The 20,476-nt window shown below is 46.4% G+C and overlaps 1 protein-coding gene across 3 annotated transcripts in view; it reads left to right on the forward strand.

Moving 5' to 3' along the window:
- sorbs2a (sorbin and SH3 domain containing 2a) overlaps window positions 1-20,476 on the forward strand; it is an 88,900-nt gene that overhangs the window by 32,309 nt on the left and 36,115 nt on the right. The window contains exons 2-8 of one of the 3 annotated variants that reach the window (XM_039000065.1): window positions 5,706-5,761; window positions 12,948-12,974; window positions 13,284-13,405; window positions 15,187-15,633; window positions 16,598-16,727; window positions 18,023-18,183; window positions 19,349-19,415. In XM_039000065.1, coding sequence (XP_038855993.1) covers window positions 5,752-5,761; window positions 12,948-12,974; window positions 13,284-13,405; window positions 15,187-15,633; window positions 16,598-16,727; window positions 18,023-18,183; window positions 19,349-19,415 — 964 coding nt within the window. In that variant the 5' untranslated portion in view covers window positions 5,706-5,751. The remainder of the gene's footprint in view (window positions 1-5,705; window positions 5,762-12,947; window positions 12,975-13,283; window positions 13,406-15,186; window positions 15,634-16,597; window positions 16,728-18,022; window positions 18,184-19,348; window positions 19,416-20,476) is intronic. The other 2 variants (XM_039000064.1, XM_039000066.1) reach the window with 2 other exon arrangements.

Raw genomic sequence — 20,476 nt, forward strand, 5'->3', positions numbered from 1 at the left:
CCGGAACTGGTGGCACCGGGCTGGTGACACGCACCTCAGGGCGAGTGCGGGGAGGAGGTACAGGACGCACTGGGCTGTGAAGGCGCACTGGGGATACAGCGCGTAGAGCCGGCGCAGGATATCCTGGACCGAGGAGGCGCACTGGAGACCAGGCGCGCTGAGCCGGCACAACCCGTCCCGGACAGATAACCACTTTAGCACAAGTGCGAGGAGCTGGCACAGAACGCACCGGGCTGTGAATGTGCACTGGAGACACAGTGTGTATCACTGCAAAACATGGTGCCTGACAGGTCACACGCTCCCCACGGTGGCTCTGGTTCACTCCCCTCAACTTTCGCCGCCCACTCCTCGCTCAATCTGTCCCAATATTCCTCCTCGGTCTCTGACTCACCCCTCAGCATCACCGACCACTCCGTGTGCCCCCCCCAATTTTTTTGGGGGGGGGCTGTCTTTTGGGCTTGTGTCTTGGCCGCGAACCCTGGCGTCGTCGCTGTTGTTCCCTCGCTGCCTCCGCCTGCTTCCATGGCAGGCTTCTGTCTCCTGCCATAATCTCTTCCCACGTCCAGGATGTCCTCCACTCCTGGCTTTCCTCCTGGGCACGCTGCTTGGTTCCGTTGTTGGTGGGATCTTCTGTCACGATCGTTATAATAAGTGGACCAAAGCGCAGCGTGATCTGGGTTCCACATCTTTTAATTACTAAGTGAAACTCACAATAAACCTCAAACGAAACGTGAAGCTAACAATAGTGCTAACAGGCAACTATCCATAGTCAAGATCCCACAAAGCACAATGGGGAAATGGCTGCCTAAATATGATCCCCAATCAGAGACAACAATAAACAGCTGCCTCTGATTGGCAACCATACCAGGCCAACATAAATCATTAATCACCTAGATACCCCACCCTAGTCACTGTCACGCCCCAACCAACATAGAGAATAAACAGCTCTCTATGGTCAGGGCGTGACACTAGGTTACAATACTGTCATTTCTAATGAAAAGGACCAGCATGCAGACCTAGGTTACAATACTATGGGAAATCTTTCAAATACTTTGAGCTTGAATATTTGCTCTAGCCTGACTGGAGGCTATTGGTACATAAAGATTTTTCTCTAAATTAGCTCGGGGAGGAAAAAGCACTTTATTTTGATCGGAGCTTTGGACTTTATTTTGAGTGCACTAAATGGTTCCGTGGCAGCTTTCCTCGTGCCAATTCTGTGCCCTCTGCCTAGTAACATCTCTCTGTGGCTAACCTAATCATCTGTGTCACGACTGCTAACTTGTGCATTCGTAAACAAAACGTTTACAAGGCTTGTGATTTAAGACATTACTGTGCATTGCCTTTTGTTTAGCTTCTTTTGTGGACCATGCTTTACTGTAAATGGTTGGCTATAAATAATGGTGTGATGGTGTTTCATAGTACAGTGTTTTTCAACTCCGGTTTAGGGGTACCCTCCAGGTTGCACATTTTAGTTCTAACCCAGCACTAACACGTTCTCATTTAAACTAATAGTGGGTCTGGGTGAATAGTTAAGTAGCTGAATTAGGTGTTTGTCATAAGGCATTTACAAATTCTATTCTTCTAGAATCAATTGGTGTACAGGCCTATTATTATGAGTCGAGGTTCACATCACTTGAAATGGCCATTGAAGAGCAGAACATTGTACAGATTGTGCCTCCTCAAACATGGGGACATGCGCTTGAACACATCTTGGAATGATACCTATCAGCAAAAGCCATGAAGGCTAATCTCTGAACACATGCGAGTGTCATTATCGGGATGCACGCCCGTGTGTTGCAGCCATCTACATATCAGACACGTATGATCCCCGCCACAGACCCTGTGAGCTGACACTAGCTGGATCTGTCACGCCCATAGCCTCAGTAATGAAATGCATACGCACATATGCATGCACATACTGTGCCTTCAGAAAGTATTCATACCCCTTGACTTATTACACATTTTGTTACAACCTGAATTCCCCCCAAAATGTCACACCTGTCTACCCACAATACCCCATAATGACAAAGTGAAAACATGTTTAAAAAAAATATATATATATTCTCCAATTCATTGAAAATTAATTACAGAAATCTAATTTACATAAGTTCACCCCCCCCTTAGTCAATACTTTGTAGAAGCACCTTTGGCAGCGATTACAGCTGTGAATCTTTCTGGGTAAGTCTCTAAGAGCTTTCCACACCTGGATTGTACAATATTATCCCATTTCTGTTATTTAAAAAAATTCTTCAAGCTCTGTCAAGTTGATTATTGATCATTGCTAGACAACCGTTTTCAAGTCTTGACATAGATTTTCAAGCCGATTTTAAGTCAAAATTGTAACTACTGAATTTCAAGCACAGGAACAATCAATGTCGTTTTGGTAAGCAACTCCAGTATAGATTCGGCCTTGTGTTTTAGGTTAATGTCCTGCTGAAAGGGGAATTTGTCTCCGTGTCTGTTCGAAAGCAGGCCGAACCAGGTAATCCTCTAGGATTTTGCCTCTGCTTATAGCTGTATTACTTTTATCTTTAAAAAACTCCCTAGTCCTTACTGATAACAAGCATACCCATAACGTGATGCAGCCACCACTATGCTTGAAAATATGAAAAGTGGTACTCAGTGATGTGTTGGATTTGCCCAAAACATAACGCTTTTGTATTCAGGACGCAAAAATAATTTGCCACATTTTTTGTAGTATTACTTAAGTGCCTTGTTGCAAACAGGATGCATGTTTTGGAATATTTTTTATTCTGTACAGGCTTTTTTACTTCTTATTTTTTTTACTCCTGAACTTATTTAGGCTTTCAATAACAAAGGGGTTGAATACTTATTCACTCAAGACATTTCAGCTTTTAATTTTTTTATTAATTTCTAAATTCCACTTTGATATTATGCGGTGTTGTAAAGGTGTGTGAATACTTTCTGAAGGCACTGTACATATATACACACACACACACACACACACGCATAAAAACATGTACACACGTACTCATACGTGCACGCACACCGACTGTCGCCTTAGTCGGGTAAGGCCTGAACTTTCCAACAGGGCCTTTCTTCCATGTCAATCATGGACAAGGGTATTTTCAGAGCCGATTTATCATGTCGGCCATGTCCCTACAGTATTAAGGAATTACATTTGGTGTTGTTACAACCTGGCTCAAGATTGTTTGTTTGTTGCAATGGGAAACCACACACTGAGTAAAGCAATAACAAAAATGAATTTATTCCATAAATAAAGTAAACACTCCCAACTTTTGGAAGAGCCTACCTCGCCCAATAGTCCCCTCCCCTGGTACCTCCTTCAACACAACCACAATGGGGGAGATGTTCCGACCAGATCAGATTCAGCGTGGTGATGGTCAGCAGTTGTACTCCGACTGGCTCCGTCGCTACAGCAACCCTGTGTCTCATCAGCTTACACCCGTCTCCCCAAACCTGGCAGAATCCCTACTGTGGGAGGAAGGCTGCCGATCTCACCTGGAATCTCTTGCTACTACCACTGCACCCGTTGGAAGGCAAGCGCACTTCTCACTGCCATACCGGGGTTGGGTTCAACCAGCCGGCTCACAGGTAAGATAGTCATCAAACCTCAGTGGACCAGGTTGTCCCCTCCCGTCCGCAGCAGATGTAGTGGGATGTGACTCAAGGACAGGGTCATCATCCTCAGGTGGGCCCCCAGACCTCCATCGGATACATCTCAGACCTGATCTATAATGCTGCTATTGTCACCATCTTCCTGAAGTTCTAATTTCCTGCCCCTGCTTACCTATTGTATAGCCTGGTGGTCCCAGCTCTGGTTGTGCGGTCGGTAAATGAGGTGTCACCTGCCAAAACCACGACAAAACAACCAAAGGTATGCATGGAGAGAGGATTCTCTTGCTGAATGGGGAAACAGTGGCTTTATGCCACAGCTGATCTTTCACAGGTGTGCCCCATCAGCACTGACGACCCTCCCAGCTCCGCCCACCAATCTCCAGCAGGAAGTAAGCACAGCAAAACCCAGTAGACAGAGCAGGGAGGGGCCGTCACAGTGTGTGTTTGGTACGGGTACATACAGTACAGTTAAGTAGCTGTACTGTCGGCCTGTACCATTTATCAGTCCCTTATCAGGATGTTATGCCAGTATGACAGCATGGACATTGAGTGTCTCCTTATCCGTTTGTATGTTCCTCAAAGGGAATATCTGTCATACAAAGGTGATATTTTGCTCCATCTGCCAGGGGTTTTCTGCGGAAGATACCTACCCTATTGTTGTAAGTTGGAAATGGCCTCATCAAACGTAAGGTTAGCTTTGTTTCCAGTCAACAGCGAGGCAGGGAAGATACATAAAGACGTGTCGGATCTGAGGTACACTAATTGATTTTGATCAGCTCAATGCTCCATGAAGTGAACCAGTTTGTTTCTGCCCGTCCCTCTGTTTGGCACTCTGTCATAACTAGTTATGTATCTGTGGATCTAACTTGTGACAGAGCCCTTGTGCTCAGTGAAGCAGGAAGTATATCTTTTTTTGTCTAGTCTTTTGTGTGATGGTCTATGCTTAGCTTATAATATTATACAATATTTATAGATTAATTAATTCAGTTTTCCATCTATAATATTCATATCATCCACATAGTCGCTGAAATTCCTGGATATGTATTTTGCTACAACAATAAATTGTATATATTTGTTTCTTGTTAGGTCCCCCTGGGAAATGAGCTACAGAACTCAAGGGGGTTTCCTCATACAATTATATATTAAAGGAAGGAAAATTAAAACATTTCACATTCCACGACTACATGCTTGTGATACTCGAATGCAGGAGCTACTCTATAGAGATACTGATAGGGCCTCCCGAGTGGCGCAGTGGTCTAAGGCACTGCATCGCAGTGCTAGCTGTCCCACTACAGATTTTGGGTTCGAGTCTAGGCTCTGTCGTAGCTGACCGTGACCGGGAGACCCCGTCGTCCGGGTTAGAAGAGGGCTTGGTCGGCAGGGATGTCCTTGTCCCATCTCACACTAGCGACTCCTGTGGCGGGCTGGGCGCAGTGCAGTGTACGGTGTTTCCTCCGACACGACACATTGGTGCGGCTGGCTTCCGGGTTAAGTGGGCATTGTGTCAAGAAGCAGTGTGGCTTGGTTGGGTCGTGTTTCGGAGGACGCGCGGCTCTCGACCTTCGCCTCTCCCGAGTCCGTACGGGAGTTGCAGCGATGAGACAAGACTGTATTGGATACCACGAAATTGGGGAGAAAACAGAGTAGAAGAATATATATAATAAAAGAATTCTGAAAGATACTGCTTCCCTAGCTACGGTATGACTGGACTGGTGTCCACCTGATTCAGAAGTCAAGACAAACACAAAATGTAATGTTCATTTTAGGCTACAAGCCCTATTGAGCCTGGACTAAAACTGCTGCCATAACGTCAATGGAAGGAATGAATGTTGGAACTATTTGAGGAAAGAGTCTATTTTTAGAACCACACTGCTTTTGGTAATAACAATCTCCCCCTTAAAGACTTTAGAGTTTGAGTAGATTCTCAAGTTATTCCTGATGGAATTGATGTGTTATTCACAATGTCCATTTCACAAATACACATTGGCATGGCATGTCAAACTGACTTGCACCAGGTAATGTGAAAGAGAAGTAGGATTTCTGTTTCTCTGAGGGCTTTACGGTGGGTAATAATCTAACCTCTATCTCTGATTCCTTTATTCCAGGAAAGTGTACCCAGCCACGGTAGAACTGTTAGGCGAGCTCTTCAACATGAATACAGGTATATGATATGCCTCTTTTAAACACTACACAACACATGTACACACACACACACTAGGATGTTGAACTCGAGACATTGCGCTGTGTCTGATCTGAATCATTTTGACCATCCATATCCATTTTTTTATTTTTGCCAGCTGTTGAATATTGCTTGCTGCCGGAGTTGCATAGCTAAGCAAAACTTAACATTTAATTAATCGTTTTTTTTATTTCAACCAACTCATTTGATTTGAAGATTCAGATTGAAGTAAGTTCGCAACAGCTCCTCCTCTTGTTTCGCAAAAAATAACAAATGATCTGTTTGAAGGTTTTTAGAGCTGTTAGAGGATGGACATCTTGTGAAGGACGGGCGATTCCGCGCTTGATCAATTCAACATTATATAGCAAGGGAGTACACTTTCTTCCTGGAGAGCTACTCTCCTGCAGGGTTTCGCTCCAGAGAGTGATTGGTTGGGTTTGCTGTAACAAACCCAACCAATCAGCTGCTCACAGGACCTTGTGTTACAACAGGGTTGAAGCAAAAGCCTCCCCCCCACAAAGCTATATAGGAGGAGGGATGGCCTCCCCTGCTCTATAATGTAGAATCATAGAGGCATTACACATATTGCATTGCTTTATGGTCTTATACACCCACTTAATTCCTCTCATTCATAAATCGGCCTCCAAAGCTCCGTCTTATACTTGGCCCGCATCCCAAAATGTATAGAGTATTTCACTACAGTAGCTATGATGACGAATCATTCACTTAGCGTTATTACACTCCCACGCCCTCTGTTACTCTGCCAAATGAAAGTCTTGATTTGTTCCTGCTTTGGTAATTGTTTACAGCACAAGATCTATCGAGGTGCCAATAGCCTCCGCACGATCTAGAATGCTCTTATCAAGTCCACCAGGCATATGCTCTCATTAAGTTTCCATGACATTGCAATCAGAGTTTTTCCCCAGCTCTGGTAAATGTTTACATCACGGGTTATTGAGTCACTGGAACGTTCCACAGTGTTTGCCTACGGGACATTGCCCTGTTGTGGGGATTTCTTTCTGATTCCCTTACCTTCGTAATGGCAGGGTGTGCTGAAACCTTTTGCATGCGGAGGGATTCTGTGCCCTCTTGGAGAAATGAACAGCGTGTCGTTACTCCTACGTCGATGACCACGCAAGCATGAACGTCAAGCTGCGCTGAGGTCACAGTTCATATGAAGCAGGAAGGGGGACTTTGAATTGCTGTGTGTTTTACTGCATGCCTGACTCAACCAGAATGTAAACAAACACAAAATCCTTTAAGATAGGTTTTTGCCGATGATTGTTCTAGTCTTGTTTATAAGTTTTGGTTGTGTTCGGTATTGACAACCTAAGAGCGTGGACACATAAACAGACAAACGTGCCGGTTTTAAAGGTAGAGTCAACGATATGACATCACAGTGGGGAACTGCAACTTCCTGCTGACAGACCAACCACAACATAGCAGACAGTTGCCCCACTGGGTATGACGGTATCATATTGCTTAGTCTACATTGCCGGGGTAACTATAGGTTACTATGATGTTTGTCAGTACAGTTGACTCCCTCCATCCATCTTGATATGAGCTGTCCTCCTCCTCCCGTCCCCACTGCTTATGAGAATGGAGCCATTGTAATGCATGTGCTTTGCCTCTTTCCTGTGGGCTTTGGCGTGTGTGTGCGTGCGTGCATGTGTGTGTGTGCTGCTTCTGCTGCCGTGGCTGCTGGCTGTGCTCTCCCAGATAGTGGAGGACGCGCGCGCAGCAGCGCTGCCTTGGTACTCACCCTCTCCCACATGAAGCGGGTCCAGAGCGTCCCCAATCTGGCTACAGGTACACACACACAAGAACACAACCCTTATGCCTACCACGCATACACAGGCCTGTACAGGCTACTGTACCATTGAGTCACACTGATGTTGAAGGGGGTAAGTGAAGGACATGCTAACAAAGTCGAGCAATGCAACTTTTGACTATACGCAAATAAGACGTGCGTTCCGAAAGTATTCAGACCTCTTGACTTTTTCCACATTTTCTTACGTTACAGCCGTATTCTAAAATTGATTAATTATACAATTTTTCTCATCAATCTACACACAATACCCCATAATGAAATCATATTTTTGGAAATTTATAAAAACAATGCGGTGCGTCCTGTTTCCATTGATCATCCTTGAAATGTTTCTACAACTTTATTGGAGTCCACCTGTGGTAAATTCAATTTATTGGACATGATTTGGAAAGGCACACACCTGTCTATATAAGGTCCTACAGTTGACAGTGCATGTCAGAGCAAAAACCCAAGCCATGAGGTCGATGGAATTGTCCTTAGAGCTCCGAGACAGGATTGTGTCGAGGCACAGATCTGGGGAAGGGTACCAAAACATTTCTGCAGCATTGAATGTCCCCAAGAACACAGTGGCCTCTACCATTCTTAAATGGAAAACGTTTGGAACCACCAAGACTCTTCATTGAGCTGACCACCCGGCCAAACTGAGCAATTGGGGGAGAAGGGCCTAGGTCAGGGAGGTGACCAAGAATCTGATGGTCACTCTGAAAGAGCTCTTGAATTCCTCTGTGGAACCTTCCAGAAGGACAACCATATCTGCAGCACTCCACCAATCAGGCCTTTATGGTAGATGTGTGTTCTCAGTAAAAGACACATGACAGCCCACTTGGAGTTTGCCAAAAGGCACCTAAAGGACTCTGACCATGGAAAACGAGATTCTCTGGTCAGATGAAACCAAGATTGAGCTCTTTGGCCTGAACGCCAAGTGTCATGTCTGGAGGAAACCTGGCACCATCCCTACGGTGAAGCATGGTGGTGGCAGCATCATGCTGTGGGGATGTTTTTCAGTAGTTGGGACTGGGAGACTAGTCAGGATCAAGAGAAAGATGAACGGAGCAAAGTACAGAGAGATCCTTGATGAAAACCTGTTCCAGAGCGCTCAGGACCTCCGACTGGGGCGAAGGTTCACCTTCCAACAGGAAACTGACCCTAACCACACAGCCAAGACAATACAGGAGTGGCTTCGGGACAAGTCTCTGAATGTCGAGTGGCCGAGCCATAGCCCGGACTTGAACCTGATCAAACATCTCTGGAGAGACCTGAAAATAGCTGATGCAGCGACGCTCCTCATCCAACCTGACAGAGCCTGAGAGGATCTGCAGAGAAGAATGGGAGGAACTCCCCAAATACAGGTGTGTCAAGCTTGTAGCGTCATACCCAAGAAGACTCGAGGCTGTAATAGCTGCCAAAGGTGCTTCAACGAAGTAAAGGGTCTGAATACTTATGTAAATGTGATATTTCAGTTTTTAATACATTTGCAAACATTTCTATAAACATGTTTTCGCTTTGTCATTATGGGGTATTGTGATGTCATTATGGGGTATTGTGATGTCATTATGGGGTATTGTGTGTAGATTGATGAAGGAAAAAAACGACTTAATCCATTTTAGATTAAGGCTGTAACGTAACAAAATGTGGAAAAAGTCAAGGTGTCTGAATACTTTCCGAATGCACTGTAATCGAGTAAATTACTGTAACAGTTGTTAATTTTGTTAAGACACCATACCATTTTATTTAATAGATTACTTGGTGGGGTTTCATGTTCTATCAAGACATAAAATGGCCCCTTTGTTCAAATGTCCACCTCATCCCTTCCACCGCCTTGACATCATTCACTTCCTGTTGCTTTCACTTGTCTGACTCCCTGTGACAGCCGTCGTTTATCACCCTCCGGGACCAGCATCCTTCTCACTATCTGTCACTCCGTTCCGTCTCCTTTTTCCTCTGCTATCACTCAGTATCACTCTCTTTTCCTCATGTCAGTTTCTCAGAGCTTTGCTGTGATTGGGTAAGACTGGGCTCTGTTTGAGTCAAGAGGGAATTCCCAACGTGCTTTGCAGCGGATGTGTGCAGTGTACACTGTTGGGCATGACCGCTAAAAATGGTACTGTGGTGGCTCGAAACCATAGCAACCCCGACTCACTCTTATCATTTCGGCTCTGAGCTTGGATCTAGTGGGAACCGACAGGAATTTTTTGTGTTTATTAATTCATAGACTGACATCAAACACAAATATTGCTTGTATTGTATAGTCTAAATCAGGGTTCACCAACTGGTGGCACGTGGGCCAAATCTTGCCTGCCAGCAATATTATTTGGCCACAAATTAATTATGAATATAATTTATGCTACCTACATAAGCAATAGTTACATTTAACTTCATTCATGAGGAGAGAGATTGAAGAAGACAGTCAACTAATAAAGCAGGAAACGGACCATTTTGTGGTGCTGAAACGTAAAGCTGCAACCGCAGCGCAATCAATAGGAGGTGAACAGTGCCTGGTGCTGAAAATATAGCTAACTTGTTATGTAAATTTTGCACAGCAACAGATGGAGAAGAACTACACCAGTCAAGTAATTGATTTCAACAAAAATCTTCATTTTAATTTACAAACAACAAGAGGGCATAATTGGAGTCTATTTCTTCAGAGCCTAGGCTCTAACTTGGCCTACCTCAGCCAGTTGTGAGGCTAACATCTTTCACAAGAAAAGAAAATATGGCCCAATACAAGTGGGATGGGATTTTTTTTATTAGGCCTACTTACAATGGCAACTGACCAAAAATGTAGCATCCTACACAAAACAATAATTTAAAGAAAAGAAAGGTGCTGTCTGTGTCTGAATGTCTATCGGGATAGCCTGCTCCTGTAACGACAGAACAAACATAAAATACTGTCAGCTTGAGACTTAAATATCCCCAGATAAACACTCACAATAATGTTAGTATTTACTAAATACAGTTATATAGGCTACTAAGTTACCTACTCAATGGGAAAAGTTTAATTTCACCTCGGACGCAATCTTCTGGATGTCGGGTGAGATGGATGTAATTTTGATGCGCAGGCAGTCCTCGATTGACTTATGTGAATGCCGGTGCCTATCGTGACTCTATATTGCGTTCATGGAAGAAAAATGAGGACTTGCAGGTGTAATCATTGTTAGCACATAAAATGCAAGTTTCTTTATTTTTGTGCTGTATTCCTCTGAGCATGCCACCCAAAACCCAAAACGAATGTATTATGTACTAATCAGACGTGTTAAAAATTGTGTTCAATTTGTAGTGTAGGCCAATTAACTGTGCTAATATTATATGCTAATTATGTTCTGGCCCACCGACTATTAGCTCAGAAAAGAATTTGTCCCGAGGCCAAACCTATTTGACAAACCCTAGTCTGGTGCACTAATCACTGATACAGGATCAGATATTATGCCATCCCCTATGACTAAAACCAGAATTGAGATGTACGATAATCTGATCCTAGGTCTGTGTTTAAGCACAACTTCTACCTCAAATCTGCTGTATAGAACAAGTTAACAGATTGAAGTGCGGCCTGCCTCAGGCTGTTTGTCTTAGGAACCCAGCTAGCGCTCCATAGGGGGTGAAACCACATGAGAGGAGACTTTAGCGTGTTCATTTCCCTGCCGTGAAAAGTAATGGACCACTCCCCCCCCGTGGCTCATGGGTAACATAGTGAAAGACATTTCCCCCGAAATTACAATGCAAGGCAGCGACGGCTTCGCACACGGCGGCATCAGCTATTAACGACATATCCTGTCTCAACGCCGAATATCTCCGGATACCCAGAATTCCCTGGGGGATGGCGTGCAGCGGGCGAGAGCTATTAAGCCTGGCCAGGGATATCAAAACACCCTCCGCACCTCATGAAATTTTCAACGCTCGTTCCGGCTACACACAAACACACACACACACACACACACACACACACACACACACACACACACACACACACACACACACACACACACACACACACACACACACACACAGGGGCGTGCACACACAAACACTCATGCACAGAGAAACACTCTCGCAACACACACACAGGCATGCACGCACACACACACACACTCGCACCCACACGCACACTTAATCTCCCCGACCCCGACTGTCTCATCCCCTTTTTAATGTGTTTCTGATATCAGTTTAATAAGTAGGAGAGAGCTAACTTAGCCAAGCCTCTAAAGACTTTGTATTCTGACTGGCCGGGAGATTCCTTTTCTTTTCTGGCTTTGTGTTGTCTTCTCTGTCATCAGTTCCCACTCTGGTTGGCTTCGGAGAGAGCAGCAGAGTCAAACCTATAGGGTTTGAAATAGATACATTAGTTAGGCTGATGTACTGTATGTCTGTGTTCAGTAGGCTCCCGTTACAACAAACCTCTCCCGTCTTCTACAGTAGTGTTTCCTTTGCCTTTCATCGAGCGGCCCCAGTTCCACATATTTGATCTATTCCAGTGGTAATTAGTTTAGTCCGTTGTGCTAGAAGATAGAACCACATCATATACTATCATGTGTCAGTATGCAGCTTGGCTATGGCTACATAGTCAGTCTGGTGTTATCTGATAAAATACATTTAGCAACTGCAAATATTTATTTGGTAGCTATAACTGTTTGTCAGTTAGCCCGTGTTACTTTGTTTTGGGCCCCGTTGAGTGTCTCTAGCTGGTTAGCTGCCGTATGTCCTCTTACCTCTAATAATAGATTTATAATGAAGTCTTCTATTTGACACTGATCCCCTTGAGTGACAATCGAGTTAATAGCAGTTGGGATATGTGGACGGTAACACAGGGTCATGTTCAATAGGGCACAGCGTGGCAAAACGTTTTGCCACGGAAAACAAGCATTTCTTATTGGGAATATTCAGGTGGTACCTCCCCCTTTCACTCTGATGTGTTGCGTTTGGTGCTGAATGAGCACGACCCTGGTTTCTATCTCTCTCGCGTACCCTGGGTCATAATGTCCCGGCTTTGTGTCTCGGCTCCATTGGCTTTTGTAAGGGCTGCGTTCAGAAGGGCACAACGTTGAGATGAGAATAGATTGTGTAGAACACAACCTTGGGGAACATTCTGATAGAAATCGATTGTGTAGAACAGACATGCCTCTGACAGCACTCTATATTAACTGTATCCCTTCTATGTATCATTGAGTTGTCCCTTTTTCCTTCCCTAAATGTTCCTCTCACCCTCTTTCAGCAGTCTGTCGCATTCATTTGGATATGTATTCAAACTACTGAACCCACCATTCAAATGTCTCTTTTGCTGCATATTGTTGAGGATCATGCATGCCAAAAGTCACATGTTAATGTGTGTTTATTTTCTCCTCACAGGGAGTGAGTCTCACTCATCAGATTCAGGTAACTACCGTTCAAAGTAGTACGTCTTGACACAGTTCTCATAATCCAATTTATCTTGGACTGTTAGCTGTGAAAAGGGATACACCGTGTGTTGGCGTCAAGGGGTCTAGTTGTTATGTAAGGCCTGTCACCTATAATTGTATTATGAGATGTGACTGTGACCTGTAATTGTGTGTGTGTGTGTGTGTGTGTGTGTGTGTGTGTGTGTGTGTGTGTGTGTGTGTGTGTGTGTGTGTGTGTGTGTGTGTGTGTGTGTGTGTGTGTGTGTGTGTGTGTGTGTGTGTGTGTGTGTGTGTGTGTGTATTCCAGATGCTTGGAGGTCGCGTAGCACCGACGGCCTGAGGAACGGCGACGACGTCAGTTCTTCCCTGGCTGCCAAGGGCTTCCGCAGCGTCAGGCCCAACCTGCAAGACAAGAAGTCCCCCACACAGGTGAATACACACGCGCGCGCGCACACACACACACACACACATACTGTGCCTTGTTGAATTCCTATACAGCTTTTTAATGTGCTTAATCAGTTTAACCAGAGTATTCACGCCACACTGATTGATTTCGGTGGCAAAGCTATCATTGTTGAATCCGTAGTATTAAAGCAGTATGAATCCTGCTTTATCAGGGAGTTTATAATGTGAATAAATCCTACAGTGTTATTCCTTCATTCCTTCACCACCAGTGCCTCCAGATCATTTCCCGTGAAGTTTTTCTGTTGATTCAAGTTGATATGTTGTTTTCCAGCGGCTGTAAAGAGACTAATCAAAGATTCCTTTCATCCTCCAGAGGAGTGTGTGTTCGGTGTTTATGCGTCATTTGAGGAAGATAATAAACGCAGCAAGGAAGCAGTCTGCTCCACACATCTCTTCAATCTTCTAAAATTATCTTTATTTGATTCCAGGCCACATTTTTATGACGTTGGCTTCAAAGTGGAAAATAAATCGCACCACAACCTCATAAAATGTTTACAACAGAGAGGGAAAAAATGAATATATTCCGGTCAAGGGTGTATTGTTCTTGTATTATACTTTGGCCTGGATTTTGTCTGTCTCATATATTTATTTCAATCATTCCATTGATAAACAATGTTTGTTTGCTGTTTTCTCTGATTCTAATTGGCTGCGCAGGCTGTCAATCAGGTCCCCCTCCCGCCCCCTAGGAGAGAGAGCTACCCCTCCCCCGCCACAGGTGCTATCCCCCCCTCCTACAGCTCCCTCCTAGCCGAGACCCTCGGACCCGGGATGCTAGCCCTCTCCAACGAGAAGGCCATCCTCAATGAGTCGTACACAGTCAAGAGCAGGTCTTCTTACTCCCACCATCAGAGTACTACCACCACTTCTGCACCTCAACCCCAATCTGAACCCGAACCCAACCCCCAGCCCCCACAAACAAACCCTCAGTCTCCCCTCACCAGCCCCATCCCCTATGACACCAGCAAGGTCAAAGCCTCCACTGCTACTTCCTCCACCACCACCCAGCTTCAGGCTGCAGAGCGCAAGGTGTCCTCCCTCAGACTCACCCCCGTCACCATCCCTGATCCCCCCTCCCACCAACCCATCCCCCAGCCTGAGACTCTCACCACCTCCCTTCCTCCCCCTAACCTTCCCCCCCGTAGAGACTCCTCCATCGGCCCCCAAAGCCAGCACACAGCCTCCCTCTCCGTCCAGATGGCCCCGCGGAACCCCAAACCACCGGGCTCCAAGGCTCCTACCCTGGAGCCCAAGGCCCCAGCCCCAGCTTCTGACCCTGGGGAGGGCAGGAAGGTGAAGGCCCCCCCTCCAGTTCCACCTCTACCGTCCGCAGCGAATGTGGTGGTACTATAACTGAGTTCCAGTTTCCTAATCAACCTCCGTCAGTTATTCGTCAACAGCACCACTGTGGTTTGTCAGGCACAACCAACCAACCAGACTAACCGGGACTGTGTGCGTGTGTTTGTGCGTTTGTCAGGGGGAGGGCCAGATTTAGAAGCACAGTGTGTTTTGTTCAGTGTCCGATATCTTCAAACACCGTGATTGCACTAATCCAATCTCTTACCCCACAGTGAAGGTAACAACAGTCTGCCCACTATAATGCAGTGTGACGAAACACCACATCGTTTCCTGTCATACAGTGTCACTTCCTGTCCTGTTTGGACCACCCAACCATGCACAGCCGCATCAGTTTAAACTCTCTCACCCTCCCTTTCTTCCTCCTCCATAAACCCCTTCCATCCTACCAGGGCTCGCCTCCTCACCCCTGCTTCCCCGACCACAGAGCCCGGCCCTCACCTCACAACCGCCAAAGCGCCGACTCACTGGACTACCTGGCGAGCTTCAAAGCCCTGTCGCCCACCCCGTACGCCCCATCCCCATACGCCACCTTGGAGCGCGGTGGGGGGGACCGAATGGACAAAATTGGCATAGTCGGCGGGGTTAGCTTTAGCGTGGTTAGTGCTGATGGATGTATGGGGGGCATGTCACCCTCGCTCTCCCCAGTGACAGTGTCAGCGCTCAGCCAATACTCATCCTCCACGGCAGGCCTCTTGGAGGAGCTCCAGATCTGCAGCCTAGACTCCCCCGGCGTGTCTCCCACACCCTCGCCCACCCTCAGCCACACGTCGACCTCCCCGTCCACCACGGGCAACGACGAGGCGCCGCCGCTAACCTCCGCCGCTGCTGCCACTAACGTAACTATCCCCCTCCACCCCCACAACGTCGCTAACTACTGGCTACACCAAGGAAGCTTGAGTCCCCACCCAACCCCAAAACCTGTTACCCACCCAGACATTCCAGTGTTTACAAGCTCCTCCAACTAATCCACTCACCCGTCTTGAGTGAGGCGCTCTTGTATGCCCTACCCCCTTGTCCCACTGTCATAACATCTCCCTTCGCACTCTTCTGATGGTTTAGTCTAACAACGTCTTTGTGCACCGTGATCCCACTTATGTAACGTGTCTTCTGTGTGTGGTTCTCACGTACCATAATGTGAGGATTTGTCCAACTGTCATTAACTCTTAGGTACAACAACTTCTTTCCTATGTCTGTTAAATCACGCTGGGACTTTTGACTGTTGGTCTTTCAATGTGACAGTGATGTGACACAGTCTTCTGTGTTTTGCACTGTGTCGTTTCTAACCAATAAGGACATCCCTGATTTAAGTAAGTCCATGTTTGTTCATTTCCAGCTACTCAACTACTTCCTGTGAACTAACCTGTTATGTGTTCTCTGACGCAGCACGATTTTCCAGTACTCTCTGTTGCACTCCTCTCCTAACAATCAGATGGACCTATTTCACTTTGGTCCTTAACATCTACTCGTACAGTCATTTCAGTCTTACTGGTAGCCTGTTCTTATTACAGACTCATCAGTTCTTAATAGCGAGTCTTTGATTCTTAACCAGCTGATAACATTTATGTGGGTGTCTGTCTCATCAGTTTTGACGGCTATAGACGTTTACCCTCTGGTTCTGATGTCTGTCTGTCTGTCTGTCTGTCTGTCTGTCTGTCTGTCTGTCTGTCTGTCTGTCTGTCTGTCTGTCTGGCTGTGTCTGTCTGTCTGTCTCTGTCCGTCCTTCTCTTCTCTCCCTCTTTTTCTCTCACTCTTCATCTCCCCATCGCTCTCTCTTTTTCTCTCACTCTCTCTCCCCTCCAGGGCCAAGCTATTCAAGTGCCTATGAATGGAAGTGCGCCCCACCCCCAGAGGCCCTCCTCACCCCCGGCCTACCCCCCTCTCCCCGCCTCGTTCAGCCCAGGGGGGGTTCACATGCAGAGTCGGAGCGCAGGTGAGAGCGGGGATCCCGACCTTTGTCAGCCTGGGCTGATTTTAGAATTTTTGTTGACTTTGCTCTGCTATGAACCACAATGCCATATTGCTGAGTCTACCTTTAACAAAATAATGAGCACAGAATAAGGCTTGACAAAAAAAAAATCTATCAACCAATACATAACCAAGAACTCTTACGCTAAGAACGATCCTGAACCACAATGTACGCCTCCACACAAAGTAAGCCAATTGATTACCGGTATTTAGATGTCTGTGAATGTAGGCGTCGTCACACCACTGTGGTGATTTACTTCAACCCATACTTTGACTTTGTTCTGATGTTGATCCCCCTCACTGTTACTACCGCCCAGAGATAATGGCTCTTTAATGCACTTGTCTAGTTAGTTGATGTAACGGGACTATTGAGGTTTGCAGGATATGATGTATTTACCCCCATTAGAGGCAGACGGGACCTAATCGATAGGGGAGCACAGTGGAAAATGAATGGCTGACAAAGTGGACCTGGGCAGTGGGAATATGCTTATCGGCGCATAACTCGCATCTGCGTTGCACAGCATGTACTATGATATACTGGATGTACTGTATACACACTGAGTGTACAGAGCATTAGGAACACCTCTTTCCATGACACTGACACAGGTGGAAGCTATGATCCCTTGTTGATGACACCTCAATCAGTGTAGATGAAGGGGAAGAGACGGGTTAAAGATTTTGTTTTTTTAAAGCCTTGAGACAATTGGGGTTTTCACGCTCAACAGTTTCCCCGTGTGTATCAAAATGGTTCCACCACCCAAAGGACATCCAGTCAACTCGACATAACTGTGGGAAGCATTGAAGTCAACATGGGCCAGCATCCCTGTGGAACGCTTCCGTTCCTTGACGAATTGAGGCTGTTCTGATATCAAAATGGGGGGGGGGTACAACTCAATATTAGGAAGGTGTTCTTAATGTTTGGTATACTCAGTGGATATCTCTAATAAACTGTTTCCCCACTACTCTGAAGTGCTTGGCGAACCAACATTGTGGATAAGAGTGTGTGTGTGGTGAGGGGCTGCCGTTCCGTACGTTTGTTTGTGTGCGTGTGACTGCGTCTGTATGAAATGGAGAATATAAGGAGAGCGTGTACGTTTGTGTGTTTTCTGGGCCAGCCCATCCAAATCACTCACATCAGTTCACTGTCCTCTCTTCCTTCCTCCATCCCTCTATTCATCCCTTTTTTCCTCCTCTTCTCTCCCCTTCCACATACTACACTACACACACACACACACACACACGTACACACACACCATAAAGAAGGTTCTGAGTCGGTGACGTCGGGCCACACCAGCGTGAGCAGCACGGTGCCCATCGCCCGCTTTTCAGAGGAGGAGAAGAGGGTGTCGGTCATCAAGGCGCCCCACTACGAGGGCATCGGCCCCGTGGATGACACGGGCATCCCAATCGCCATTCGCACGGTGAGGCGAGGGCCCGCGCAGTCATACACACGCATGCATGTACACGCAGGCATACAGACGACAAGACAAGTGCAACAAAACAAACTCTTTGGACACATACTTATAGAAGACATTTTAAGAAGGCTTAAAAGCTCTGTTTCACTTTAAGTAGGATGAATTTCGCTACAGAGCAGTAAGCCTATATTCCATATCTGGTGGTCGTTGACAGTGGCTCTGTTCCACACGGCACCCGATTCCCTTTATAGTGCACCACTTTTGACCGGAACCCTATGTAGCTTGGCCAAAAGTAGTGCACTATGTAGGGAACAGGGGGCCGTTTGGGATGCACCCAATGTGTGTTGTGGAGTTTCACCATTGTGTTTTTCCTTGGGGAATGTGGAGTACCTCTGGCCCTGACTATCCCTGTCTGCTGTCTGATATGTGAGCAGGGCCCAGTGGGAGGAATGCTTTTGAGATGTCAGCAGCTTTAGACCCCTTATTCAGAGCCCTTTCTCTCACCTTACCTTTTTTATGTCCGCTAGCTATAATTAGGGACTTAGTCAAAGTCCTCGTTATTGTACTACAGGGCAATGAGCAGCCTTTCTCTCTCTCTCTCTGTCTCCGTGTGTGTGTGTGTGTGTGTGTGTGTGTACCCACATCCAAGTGTGTATGTATCTCAGCCGTCTATAACAGTACTTCAGACACTAGTCCTCGCTCTATTGTGAAGAGCATGGAGAAGGGCAGAGAGGCAGAGAGAGAGACAGATGCGCTGTGCGGAAAAGGTTTCTGGCCCCTCGCTGGTAACCATGGTATTAGCGGGGGTGTAGCCAGGCTTGGGCCATCTGGGTACGTCTGGTCAAACACACACACACACACACACATACGCACACACACTCTGGACTCAAAACAGACACTTTTCTGCCTAGTCAGGTCGCAGTGGCGGTCAATGTTATCGACTGGCCAAGAAATGAACTTCCCCTGTCAGCCGATGACAGACGACTGAGTGTGTGGGAGTGCGTGTGCGTGACAAACAAAAACACGTGGCTATGCACACAGACTTTTCTTTGCACGTGTCCTGTCCGTCCATCTATCCATCCATCGATGGCCCGCCCGTCTGTCTGCCTGCCTATCTGTCCGTCTGTCCGTAGCCTACATTGATTTCTGATTGTTTTCTCTCTCCCCACAGACGGTGGATAGGCCGAAGGACTGGTACAAGACCATGTTCAAGCAGATCCACATGGTTCACAAAGCAGGTGGGGTGGATGTACAGTAGACTGGAGGAGATTGTACAGTGTACTATGTGTACGGTCAAATCCCATTTTATTGGTCATCTGCGCCTAATACAACCTAATAATACTGTGAAATGCTTACTTTACAGTATGTCATTACTTGCTGTTCACCTAGATTGGTCACCTGGGGCGTGTGTGTGTGTGTGTGTGTGTGTGTGTGTGTGTGTGTGTGTGTGTGTGTGTGTGTGTGTGTGTGTGTGTGTGTGTGTGTGTGTGTGTGTGTGTGTGTGTGTGTGTGTGTGTGTGTGTGTGTGTGTGTGTGTGTGTGTGTGCGTCATGTATGTACACTATATATACAAAAGGATGTGGACATCCCTTCAAATGAGTGGATTCAGTTATTTCAGCCGCACCCGTTGCTGACAGGTGTATAAAATCGAGCGCACAGCCATGTAATCTCCATAGACAAACATTGGCAGTAGAATGGCATTACTAAAGAGCTCAGGGACTTTCAACGTGGCACTGTCATAGGATGCCACCTTTCCAACAAGTCAGTTTGTCAATTTTCTGCCCTGTTAGATCTCACGCCGGTCAACTGTAAGTGCTGTTATTGTGAAGTGGCCGCAAAGTGGTAGGCCACACAAGCTCACAGAACGGGACCGCCGAGTGTGTAAAAATTGTCTGTCCTCAGTTGCAACACTCACTACCGAGTTCCAAACTGCTTCTGGAAGCAACGTCAACACAAGAACTGTTCGTTGTGAGCTTGATGAAATGGGTTTCCATGGCTGAGCAGCCACACACAAGCCTAAGAACACCATGCTCAATGCCAGCGTCGGCTAGAGTGGCTTTGGAGCAGTGGAAACGCGTTCTCTGGAGTGATGAATCACGCTTCACCATCTGGCAGTCCGACGGACGACTCTAGGTTTGGCGGATGCCAGGAGTAATGGTTTGGGGCTGTTTTTCATGGTTCGGGCTAGGTCCCTTAGTTCCAGTGAAGGGAAATCTTAATGCTACAGCATACACAGACACTCTAGACGATTCTGCTCTTCCAACTTTGTGGCAACAGTTTGGGGAAGGCCCTTTCCTGT

Source organism: Salvelinus namaycush, chromosome 8 (genome assembly GCF_016432855.1).
Source record: "Salvelinus namaycush isolate Seneca chromosome 8, SaNama_1.0, whole genome shotgun sequence".
Taxonomy (NCBI): Eukaryota; Metazoa; Chordata; class Actinopteri; order Salmoniformes; family Salmonidae; genus Salvelinus; species Salvelinus namaycush.